Source organism: Equus przewalskii, chromosome 2, assembly GCF_037783145.1.
Source record: "Equus przewalskii isolate Varuska chromosome 2, EquPr2, whole genome shotgun sequence".
NCBI lineage: Eukaryota > Metazoa > Chordata > Mammalia > Perissodactyla > Equidae > Equus > Equus przewalskii.
In genome coordinates this window covers 108,516,669-108,529,370 of record NC_091832.1, presented here as the reverse complement: position 1 = coordinate 108,529,370, position 12,702 = coordinate 108,516,669, and the positions used below count along the sequence as shown (strand labels likewise).

Here is a 12,702-nt window from a genome sequence, read left to right as displayed (position 1 = left end):
GCACATGGTTGTATATCCTAGTTGTAAGTTCTTCAGGTTCTTCTATGTGGGATGCCGCCACATCATGGCTTGATAAGCAGTGTGTAGGTCCACGTCCAGGATCCAAACCAGTGAACCCCGGGCCACCAAAGTGGAGCACGCAAACTTAACCACTACACCACCAGGGGGGCCCCAGGGCCAGTTCCCTTTGAAACTTGTTTTAACGATCACAGGCCTATCAATGCCAGGCTCTGGCATAGTTATTTGACCATCATATGATAGGAGAGCACAAAAGAAAGGAAGCATTTTAACATGAAACAGAAACTAACACAGAAGAAGTCGGCTTTGCATTGGTGGAGGCACCTTGATGGAACACACCATCACACAAAGAATGCCAGAATACATGATGAAAAATGCCAGTTGGATATCAGAAAATAAATCTAGAAAAAAACCAGTATGAGGCATCATAAAGTGTCCTAACTCTAAGTATGATGAAAAAAAAAAAGACTTCTAAAAATGCCTTTATTTCAGTTATAGCATGAGGCAGGCAAATGGAGAGCAGCATCTGTTTCTCCAGCAAATCCAGAGCACAGCCCTCAGAGGTAATAATTTCTCCAGGATCCCCAGTAGTGGGGTGATAAACAACTGAGGGACCACTCAAGTCATCACACTCACTCATACAAAATACAGGATCACAGGCGATTACTAGATGCTCCTGGCAGTGACTGTGTGCTCACTGACAAGCAGTTCTCAGAGATCTTTAAAGATTTCTCCTTCGGATTGTTCTCAGACATTTTTCTCTTTTCTTCTAGAGAAATGGTGGTACAGGAGAAAGATCATTGAGCTAGAAAAATCACTGGAGTAGTTCCAGGTCCCACCCGGCCACTTACTAGCAGCTCAGTGGTGCTGGGCAAGAAGTTTATCTTTGAGGAGCTGTTTCCCTTCACTGCAAAAGGAAAGGCTTAGTGTAGATCCCCCATGACAACCCTTCCAGGCTTTTAAAATAAAAAGAAGAAAAAGTACATTTCTTCTATTTGCTCTCTCCATTCGCATCCTACTTATTTTTGCTCCAGCCCATTCAATTGACTTTTGACCCAACCCTCCTCCCGGGCACCGTCATCAATGGACTCCTAGCTGCCTTCTGTGCACTGCTCCGTCTGACCTCATCACGGATTTCACACTCAACATCTCTTTTGTTCTTTTACTTTCTCTAGAAAGTTTATTCCCTCAGACAACAAGAGAATTGCGTGGAAGACCTGGCAGTGGCCCGTGACGAGTTTCTTATAGTGTCATCATAATATATTCGAGAGCATGCTTTCAAATGCTTGGGTAATCTAGAATGAAATATAACCAGTGAAGTGGCAGTTTTCATGAATAATAATATTGAAACTTTTATGAAAGTTTTCTTCTCTTAAAACAGGATTCCTTAAACTTAAGAAAATTTTTATATGAACTTTACAGTCACAGTTTTATTTAGCAAGTGTTCAGATACCAAGAACAAAAACAAGAAATATTATTCTCATAACACTACATTTTTCTATAAAGTTCTAAACCCCAAACCCAGCAAAGTTAGAAAAACATGAGACTTGCAGTGACACAGACTTCAGTTTGAATTCCTTCCCTACCATTTAAGAGCTGTGACCCTGACAGGATAGTTTGATCTTTTGAAACCTGGACTTTTAACACTGTGTCATGGCAATAACATCCCCTGTCTCCAAGGATTGTTCTGAGAATTACATGAAGCAATAGGTACGACAGCATCCAGAACAATGCCTGATATATAAAGGTAACTACTCAACAAATCTTAGTTTCCTCTCCTGGCCATATCCCCTGCCCTCCTTTTTTCAAGGATTTATATTCTAACAAGATATATACACCATAATCACATGCACACTTGCATTTTTTAAAACATTATTTGAACATTCATTTAAACATTATTTTAATTTGAACATTAATCTGTTCAAATTAAATTAATTGAACATTAATTTAAAACATTATTTTGAACAAAGTAGAAAATTCATAATACTAGTGCTAAAATAGTAACTACATGCATTACAAGATACCAAAGATATTCTCATTTCTTAAACAAGTAGGTAAACAATTTAGTCAACAACTCTCATATGTTTAGAGAATCAAAAAATAGTTCTCAGAGTTACTCATGTTTGGTTATTCGCATGGGTATGCACAACGCACGTTAATAAACTTCTGTTTGTAAAACAAAAACAAAAACTAAAAACAGTTCTCATATGCTCAAGCAGAACTGTTTTACACCAATCTTACTGAAATGCTCTTTTCTTTTATTTTTGGAAATCGGCTCTATGGTAATGATTTGAACTCATTCTCGTTCAGCCTACATTCATGCGCCTAAGAGCTCTCATGGCAGAGACAGACACGTAAACAAGCAGTTGGGGTGCCATGTGAGGAGCATCATGAGAGGCAGAGGGACTGCCTAGTTCTTCCTAGGGGAGTCAGGAAGAGTTCAAAGAGGAAGGACAGCTGGAGCTGACATGAAGGACAAGCAGGCGTTTTCTTAGTATAGAGACAGGATAGAAGATTCCAGCCAGAGAGCAAAGCTTGGGCAGATGTGAGAGAGCATGGCGTGACCACAGACTGGCAAAAGACTCGGCATAGAGAGATCGTAGGGGAAGATGGCTGGAGCTGAGGGTGTCCAGGTTGGTCGGGGTCAGACCATAAAGTCCTGTGTCATTTGGACTCTAGCCTCAGGGCAAAGGGACGATGCCAGTATCATTGCTATCTGCAAAGTCATAGTCTTCCCCTGGCCACATTACTAGCATTTTCAAAACTGATCAGAGGTAAAGAGAAATCAGGTTCTTTATACAGTAGTATGAGAATTTTAACAGGAAAGGAAAACTATACCATGAGAAAGAACTAACTATGCTTATACCACAAGAAAAATATCTAAAATCACAAACTGGTTTTTAACATAGTGGTAGATACCACAGACTAGCTTACCCAATACCAGTTCCAATTCCTTTCTGGCTTGCCTTTCCGTATGGTCCTGAGCTGGAAAGACAGGATCTCCATTTCTAGACTCCCTTACAAACTGGGTTGCCACGTGATCTAAATTCAGCAAAGCAACCTAGGAGAGACTCTGGCCAGGGGGCAGAGATGGTGGTCCTGGAGTAGAAAGGCAGTCGATGCTGATGGAATAGTCCTGCATGATACATGCGTTTCTATAGATGGCATAGTCCCAAGCCTGGTTCTCTAGCTCTCTAATAATATCTTAGCTTCCGGATACCCTTTAACAAATCCCTTTCCACTAGAGTGGTTTCCGTTATTAGCAAAAGAACCCTGACCAAAACAACATCACAAAAAAGCATACTGTGAATTTGGCCCTGGATCTGACAAACTAAAACCAAAATTAAAAACCATTTGTGAAAAAAATATTAACCTAAAATAGACAAAGATAAGCTCCCTGTTTACGGGCAGAATCATAACGGCTATCATTCCCGAGGCACTGCAGTGGTGGTGGTGTGCCTATATAAGCTCGCTGTTTACTACGAGCCTCCCCACCCATCGCACTTACCCCAGTCTCCGGACATCAATAGTTCTTGCCTCTCAGCTTCCAGACCAGTGGTCCTCAACCAGGGGTGATCTTGCCCCTGAATGGACATTTGGCAATGTCTAGGACTTTGGGTCGCCACAGCTTGGGGGCAGAGGTGGCAGTGGGAGAGGGAGTAGTGGTGTCTAATGGGTAGAGGCCAAAGATGCTGCTAAATGTCCTATAATGCACAGCACAGCCTCCCACAGCAAAGAATTAGCTGGCCCCAAATGTCAGCAGTGCTGAGGATGAGAAACCCTGCTCCAGAGAGCAGTGTGCCCAGCTCTGATTCCTCCTCCGCACTTTCTAAAGTGGAGTGTAACTCCTAAAATATGTATGGGACCACGACCCTTCCCAGGTGAAAACGCTTCAATGGCACCCTACTGCCCTTAAAATAAAGTCTAAATAAAGTCACAAGATGGCCCCACTTTCCACTCCAGGCACACCTCTCACTGCTGGCACTCTACACCCCAGCCATGCTCAACCTTTTGCAGGTCCTCGGAAGTCCCATCTCCCCACCACATTCCCCAGCAAGGCGCCTCCATCCCTGGCTGACTCTGGCGCATCTTTCAACTCATTCCCTCCAGAAAGATTCCCTTCACCCACAAGTCTTGGTTAGGTGTCCCCACCGGGTGCTTCCATACCACCCTCCACTCCCTTGATGACAGTGCTCCCCTGAATTGTAATTGTCCATTTACTTAATGTACATCCCACTAGATAAGTAAGTACTCTCAGGATTGAGATTAAGTTTATTTTATTCATTGTGATATCACTACTAGTATTCTGCTCACTCAATAAATCTGTTACTATATAGCACTAGGATTACAAAAACACAAGTAATAGGCACAAAGGGACATACGGTACGTGAGAAATACAAGCAAGAGTTAGCACTGGCCAGATCTGTGGTAGAAGACATCCTTCAAGGAACCACAACGAGGCTACCTGTCTGTCAGAAAACCAACAAGATGCCACCAGAAGACTAGAAAAGAAGGCACATGATGATTGAAGATGAAGACATCTAAGGCTACTCAGCACTGAGAAATAAAGGCTAAGGTAATTTAGTGACAGCCTTAAATAATTAAACAAAACACCATAATTTACAGAAAGGTAGCGTTACACAGAGGCTGACAGCCTGGTATCCATCTCAGAAGTAAATAAGGAGAAACAGGTTTAATTTAAAGCATGAAGGATTTAATCTAACAAAGACAGTTTTTTAAAAATATTTGGTAAACACCAGAGTGTTTCGCTGATGAATGCCACGGCTTGTCATTCACTGGTTCGTTGAATAAACATCTCATGAGGGCCTCCTCCGCTCCAGGGACATCTATTATAACACAGTGTACTAAATGGTAGAGAGGCCTGCGCAGGTGTTATAAGAACACAAAAGGAGAAGAACATTTATAAATAAGCTTGAGGAAGAATCGTGGTCAGAAATGCCTGCAAGCACAACACTCGAACTGAGTCTGAAGGACGAGCCTGAGGACAAACCCTGCTGGGAGGACAACATGGAGGCACGGAGGCTTTCTGGTGGCGTGGAGGACGAATCAGGGCACAAGCACAAACTAGCCCCCAAATAACTAATAGCTCAGCATCACTGGAGTAACATTGCGGGAATGCGGCACATGAGCTGAGAAAAAGAAAATAGGCAAACTAATGAAGGCCTAAGGAGCTTCAAACACAATCAGGGGCAATGGGAAACCATAAAAGGTTTTAAGCAAAAGAAAGTCAAAATTAGATTTGCATGCTATAAAAATCCCTCCAGCACAGGACTGGATTGTTTGTAGCAAGGCAGTGCTGGAGAGAGGGATAATGGTTAAGAGACCATTTTAGTAATCCAAGAGAGATGGATGGTTTGAACTATAAGAGTGACAGGGGGACAGAAAGGAGGAAGCGGGTAGGAAAGAGGTTTACGATTATCCAAACGAATTAGGGAGACCAACTGGATTGAAGAAGGTAAAAGGGAGAGATTTTTTACATAATGAAAGTTTCCAATTTGCCTAAATGAATGAGTGAGATATGGAATACCAGAAAAAATAGGTTTTATGAAAAAATACTGAATTGTCTTGGACAAGATAAGTTTGATGTACCTATGTAAACAGGTGAGCAACGGAAAATATGGGTCTGGAGTTAGGAGAGACATCTGGGCTGCAGCAATAGATCTGAGACTAGCACTTCATATGGGAATGACACAGCTTAGGGAAAAATCTATGGAGTGAGAGGAGAAGAATAAGGATAGAACAAAGAAAGAGAAAGCGCAATGCTTAAGGGTCTCATAGAAGAAGGGGAGCTCCTTAGAAAAAGATCTCCAGAAAGCCACCAAGAAAAATAGCAAAAGGATAGTGTCATTGAAATCAAAGGAGAAGAGAGTTTTTACAAACAAGAGCGGTAAACAATGTGAAATTCAAAGAGGACAGGACAGTGTCTACTGCTTTCGGTAAAAGGAGGCCACCGATGACCCTGGTGGGAGAAGGGAGAGGGTGATGGGGCCCCAGCTTGGAGTGGAGACTGTACTGAACAATGGAGGGACAAGAGGGGCAAGGATGGAGAGCCAGGAGTGAAGTAAGTGCTTGTTTGAGAAGATGACTGTGAAGAGAGGAAGGAACGGGCAATAACACTGAGAGTTATACTCAGGTCTTTATTGGAACTTGTTTGTTTGTTTTCTTGGGGCTTCTGGGTATGAATCCTGTCTAAGCCGTTAGCTCGTGATGCAGTCATAGTATATGACTGGGTAAGTCATAGTATACCAGACCTTCAGTGTTCTTAGCGATAAAATCAGGGCTAATAATCTGATGCATACCACTATATAAGAATTAAACAAGATAACACACGTAAAGCTTTTAGGACCAGTTTTTAACATATGGTAAGCACTCAAAAAAGAATAATTTATAATTATTATTGTATATAAATGCTGAGAGTGAATGGACCACGAGATAGAGATAAACTGGAGAAAGATGAGTTAATGGTTCCTATAGAATCCAGAAAGGCAAGATGCAAATGTTACAGGGAGGATGGGTCCTGGGAAAAAGGAGGTTTTTAAAAATTAGGGGCAGACTAAATCATAAGGGTGGCTTTCCACAGGAAATTCACAGTCTCAGAGCATCTTCTGCAGCAAACTGTGTGTGGCTGCTCCCATTAAGCCTCCCACACAGTGCTTTCCTCACCTGTGCTGTCTCTGCGCTCCATACGTACATCCACCACAGCCTGGATCCCCCATGTCTGAATGAGCCCTAGGGAGCCCCAAGAGATACTCACTCATATACACAGTCCACGCACACCAAGGACTGGAGCTGAATTCCTCAGCATCCTCTCAGAAGCCCCAAGAACTGTCTTACACGAATACTTTCAGGGAATTTGGGACCATCAGATCTGAAACAAGCTAGTATTAGCCTCACCTCTGACCCTGAAACTTGGTCTCTTAGAGCAGCCCCTTGATAAAGGGAGGTGGCCTCCTGGTGTCAAGTACCACCAGAGCTATACTTGTCCCACTCCATTCTCCTTTTATTCCCACCTCTGCCCTAAAAGCCAAGATTCCTTGCTGGGTACCTTATTTGAAAGCAACCAATATCGTTCAATAACGATTTTAAGGCAAGGCCAAGTTTTTTTTGTCATTATTATCGTTGAATAAACTTTAGTGTGCAAATCTAATATTTTTTCAATATCAAAATTGATTTTATGATTGCAAAAACCACTTTAGTGTGTGTGTGTATCTATGTGTATATACATATTTAGTATATATTTAGTACATAACATATATATATTTACTGTATAATATATACTTAGTATATATAGTATATATATTTATATATATATAAATTTTTTTATTGGATGTTTACAATAACCTTACACCACTGATTAATAGCAAGAGCAAGTCTAACAGTAAAAATAAAACACTCAGGAAACCTCTTTGTTTTAATCTATATTTAAAAACCAAATTCGTTGTAATCCATGCAGTAATCAAACCAATGATGAAGGCTTCTTCTTTGGGAGCCTTTTCTAAATGATCCTATAATCTCAAGCCATTGGATCATATAATGACCACTCAACACTCCCAAGCTGCTTTTTCAGAACATCTTATGTCTCTAAGCCTTAGAAGTCAATAATCACATAAAGTCAAAATAACGCACTTTACCTGGTGGAGGAGCTGCATGAGATGGGTCTCCATAGTGTCCATAATTCGGTGGAGAAAGGCCTATTCCAGGCTGGGATTGAGAATAGGGGGGTGTGGCCACATAACCCTGTTGACTCATTATGAAAATATCATTCCAAGGGATGGTTCTACAAAGGGATGGTTCTGCAACAGAAGAAAAAAAATGTCAACAAAAGGTTTGAGTCACTTAATGCTATTAAAAATATAAACACTGTTAATAAATGTTTACGACGGTTTGAGGAAAGGTACAATTATCAGGTACATGAGACATCGTCATATTATACAATATATCAAATCATTATCCCTCAAAAGGCTCTTAACTATAGCTCTATGGAACTCAGTAACTCACTTCCACATAGTCCTGGGCAAATTCTCAGGCATGAAATCTGAGTAACAATTGCCAATCATTTTTTCCTTGGAAGATGGAAATGTTTCACAGATTGTCTCTTATAAGTGTATCTACTATTTCTGTGCCTTTGGTTTCCACGGCCCCATTTCAGCACAGAGCATGCCACTGGCGATAGGCACGTGTCATTCAATTGACTGACTAGCAGAACTGGCAGGAGTCTGCAATCAAATGTCTTATGACTTGTGTCATTTTAGTGCTATCCTAATTAATCATTATAATCAGGCAGTTAGGACAAAGAAAAATCAGTAGTCCAACAAATACAACAGAAGATAAAGAAGTTGATAATGGACTTATTTTATGAGTGATAAATTGACCAAGCCAGGTGGCATTGAGAGTTGTGTTTCTCAAAGATGACAGACTTTCTGTCTGATTTAAATATCACACCTCTAAGAACATAGGCACATATATTTAAGGAACTAGAAAAGAAGTGCGATTTCATGTGTTTAGACACACACACACTCACAAAGACAACAGATGCATCTTGAATCTACTCAGAAGCTAAACATCAATTTGTTTTAATCTTTCCATTTTTTTTCCAGGTTTCACAAAATAACAAACATTTCACAGAACAGACTATTCTCAAAAAATTTTTATAACAGAAAAAGCTCTGAATCCTCAGAAGAGAAGCAGGATTTCACTCCAAATCTGCCAATACTTAGCTGTGTGGCATGGAACAAGCTGTCTTCAGTCCTCTCTGGGCCTCAGTTTCCCCTAACAAAATGAAGCCTCTAAAAGCCTTTCTGGATATAAAACACGGATTCTACAGTTTCTCCTCAGTTTCTTCACCCAGCGTAGGAATATCCTTCCTTTTCTTATTTTATGGTGCTATCTTTTAAGGTAAAAGATCAATGATACCCGCTGAGATGTGAAATAGATAGACTCAGGAAGCAGCATTCTCCATTTGGTTTCATTTTCACATTAAACTATACGTTTCCAAAATTAAAGCAACCAAGGAAAAATGTTATAAAATCACTTTCTTCTCCGTGGAAGGGGAGTACTAACGAGAGGAGAGAGTGGCAGAGGCCTGCCGGTCCACCTTGTTCCTGACAACGCTTTTCCCTCCTCCCACTTCGCAGAGAGAGACGTGGCAGCCCGAGCTTTGGTCAAGCTCATCTAAACAAGCGCATTTAGGAAGTCAGCAGGAACACACCTACGTAGCAGCCTGTTGCTGAGTGACAGAGAGGGAAGGCAGGGATGTTCACTCCGAAGAGCAGGAAGCAGCCGGGTCTTTCTTAACCGGTCCTGGGAGGAATTTGCTTCCTCATGCAACCCAGCCTGCCACGTCAAACTTCCTCACACAGAGCACCAAGTTACAGAAACCTGAGTCAGCTGCGAGCGGCGACATGGCAAGAAGCCACTTGGCACGAGCAGGCCTAGGATCAAAATCTGGGGAGCTCCAATCCCAGAACCACCCCCAGCCCACTGTCGCTCGACAACTCTAGGCCAGGTGCACCTCGCAACCCGGACGAAGGGCAGATGTGGACAAATCAGGTTCGCAGTCAGGATGTCCCGGAGCCTGAAGATACAGTTGCCATTTTTACTATGGATATTTCTAACATTCCCTTCCTCCAAAAAAAGAGGAAATTAAGTTGATACGGAAACGAGAAAACCGCTGGCAGTGGCGGGGGAATACTGTGGCTACTGAGGACCCTATTCAGGCAGTTCCAGCATCCCAAGACACAAAGATGGGGCGGGTAAAAAATGCCCACGCCCACCCCCCAATCCGCCCCCCATTATTAAACTGCACGAAAGGGCTAAAGCAGCAAAGGATGAGGTCTCCTCCGTTGCCCCTGCCACAGGTGAGCATCCAGCCCCTCGCCACCCCCATCGCAGGCCGGGCACCGCACCCGCTCCAGCGGCGCCTGGGGAGGGGGCCGTCCCGCCCGAGCGCAGCCAGGCTGGGCGGGCATTACCTGCTCGGCTCCGCACGCCGCCGGGCTTCCGAGAGCCTGCGCTCTGCTCCTGGCGCCGGTTGCCCCCAGTGACCCGGCTCCCGCTGCGGCCGCCGCTCCCGCGCCTCGCCCGGCCCGGCGTCCCCACAGGCTGCTCTCGCGCCCCGAGTTGCAGCTGGGCTGGGAACTGCCACGTCAAACCCTCTCCCTGCCGCGCGCCCCCGGCGCCGGCTCCGACCGCCGGCCGCGCACCCGCCGGCGCACGCGCACAGACGCCGGCTGCGGGGGCGGGCCCGGGGCGGGGCCGGCGCGCTGCCGCTCACCCTCCCATCTTTCTCTTTACGCCCTTTCCTGCGTGGTTTTTTATTTTGTTTGTTTGTTTTTTCCCCTCCAGCGGGTCAAAGATTGTAACGCAGTTGCTAAATCGCAGCCACATTGTCACTGTGGAGCCCGTAGGAAGGAGGGAGTGCGTATTGAGAGTTCATTCATTCTTTCATGCAACAGGTTGCAGGTTCACCTATCCATTCATCACATATTACTTGAGTAACTACGACATTCTAGGTACTGCACTGCCGGAACAGGAAGGTGCACCATTCCGGACCTCGAGGAGTCACAGTTTAAAGGCAAATCTGGCGCGTGTGCATGGACAATCTGATGACGTGCTCGTGCCCCGCGCTCAGAGGAAGGAACGCCCCCGGCAGCCTGGCAACGTGTAACACAGGGAGGAAAAGCTGTTTCAACCGAAAAGTATGTGGGAAGAGGTGTCTGCATGGACGCTGGGATGGCTCCTCCAACGAGTGTCCACATATTCGTTGTCTGTGAAATAGGATGGCTGGATCCCACCCCAAAACAGGGATCACTAACTAAATGTCTAAGCATCCAGCACTTAGCTCACAGTACTGTGAGAAGGAACTGAGAAAGACAGCAACCTACGTGAGACCTGGAACTTGACTTCTCTATCTAGCCTTAAAAATCAGCACCATCTGCCTGGTTTCTCACACTCCCACTGCTAAATAGAAAGGCCTTCAACGAGCCGTAGTTTGGTATAGCTACCGCTTTGCTCAAACTTACAAAAGTAAAGCCAAATCAGCGTTTTGTTTCCAAAATATACTTTCTTCGGGGCTACAAGAAAATAAAAGCTACTTGACAAATTCCTTTACTGATGAAATATCTAGGTTAAAACTTACGTGGCGATGAGGCTCCTGCTGAAACGCTGCTTGAGTGTTGCAGGCGTTTTAAGTTGTTTGAGCGTGGTGAAGACGAGTGGTGCCTCTCCTCACTCTCCCTTTATAAGATTTTAAGGTGTGACGCCCTGCATCTGTGCAGCTTCAGTACTGGTCAGGTTTAAAAATCCACAACGGTTTAAATTGGTTTCTTCTGTTCTCAATATGATGAAAATGTTTGATGGAGTTTAGGAAATTTTGGCCAGTGTTGAAGCAGTACAGCTTGCAAGAGGAGCAAAAAAAAAGTTGTATCACAGCTATGTCACAGTGTAGGAGAGAGGAGAGTCACTTGGAAATAGGAACACCATGTGATGACCTGGTTGGCTTGTTGTCCTGCGAAACAACTAGATTTGAACTTGTAAATTCCTTCCACGCCTTCCTCAGGGGCTCCAGGACCACTTGTGGTTTCAGTTCTAAGTTTTGAATTCCTAAATGTGCAAAGCTGGAAGAGATTTCAGAGATATGGATATTCAACTCAATATTCAGTGAGCACTGAATTCAATCCAGTCATTTTACAGATTAGTAAAACTGAGGTTTAGAAAATGAGAATGACTTACTAGTTTTAGAGATTCTGATCCTAGCTCCAAAGCTCTTTCACCTCATAGTTTTTTCCTCTTTGATCCTTGATTTGCCATTCTCTGTTAGCTGATTCTGCCTTTTCCTCCTGTGATGGCCTTATATTTCAAGCTTTCACATAACTAAAATATTAATTGACCACACAGTTCCAAGAGAGATTGGAGTTACTAATCACAAGTCTCTTTTTCTTATAAAGTGGACTTTTGGTTTCAGTCCTGCTTCCCTTTTCATGGCCCCAAGTGTACACCCCTTCAGTGACTAACTTAAGTTAATAAGTGACCTTATTCCTGTGGTTGGGTCACTGGCCTGCGCCAGACTCAAGGTCAGCCTAGATTCCCAGTCTTCCTTGGTCAGACCTGCCTTGCTGCTGCCTCAGCTCAGCCTCTGATGTTCCACAGGTAATTAACTTGTTCCCTCCAGTAACCATATCCTCATCGAAATGTGAGGTCATGGGGAATGTCCATGTGCTGGGGTTCAGTGTTCTTTCAGGTCTTTCTGTTCTAACTTTAAAAAGAAAAGAAAGCAGAGTCAATTCTGTAAAAGACTATATAGAAAGAGATGGCAATTCCTGACAGTACTCAGGGTTCTTTGGAAAGTCAGAGCTCTGATGCTCTAAGCATTATGTAACTTCAGTTTGGAGGTTTCTGATTCCAAAGCTACAGTTTGAAGAAGCTGTATATTTTAAAAAATTGAAATGGCCGGGACCTAAATGATGTTAAATACTTGGAAGCACAGTAAATAAGGCCAAGCTAAGTGGGGTTGGGGTGAGAGATACATGGTAGACTAAGTTGAGTGCAACCAACAACAGTGACAGTAGAGTTCAAGTGGTCACCAGGCCCAACACCAGGGCGTTTCTAGAATTACTTTTTTTCTTTTTTTTTTAATAACAGCTTTTTTGAGATAATTGACAATTC

The 12,702-nt window shown here is 43.4% G+C and overlaps 1 protein-coding gene across 5 annotated transcripts in view; it reads right to left on the bottom strand.

Annotated features, from left to right (window-relative positions):
* Positions 1 to 12,192, bottom strand: part of SEC24D (SEC24 homolog D, COPII coat complex component) — a 102,003-nt gene extending 89,811 nt beyond the window's left edge. Inside the window, exons 1-3 of one of the 5 annotated variants that reach the window (XM_070609232.1) lie at positions 11,770 to 12,192; positions 11,177 to 11,654; positions 7,671 to 7,832 (exon numbers count right to left, since the gene is read on the bottom strand). In XM_070609232.1, the coding sequence (XP_070465333.1) occupies positions 7,671 to 7,788 (118 nt within the window). In that variant the 5' untranslated portion in view covers positions 7,789 to 7,832; positions 11,177 to 11,654; positions 11,770 to 12,192. Of the gene's footprint in view, positions 1 to 7,670; positions 7,833 to 8,952; positions 9,213 to 9,247; positions 9,938 to 10,010; positions 10,255 to 11,176; positions 11,655 to 11,769 lie in introns of those variants that run through there. The other 4 variants (XR_011537243.1, XM_008534525.2, XM_008534526.2 and 1 more) reach the window with 4 other exon arrangements.
* Between the last annotated feature and the right edge of the window lie 510 nt (positions 12,193 to 12,702).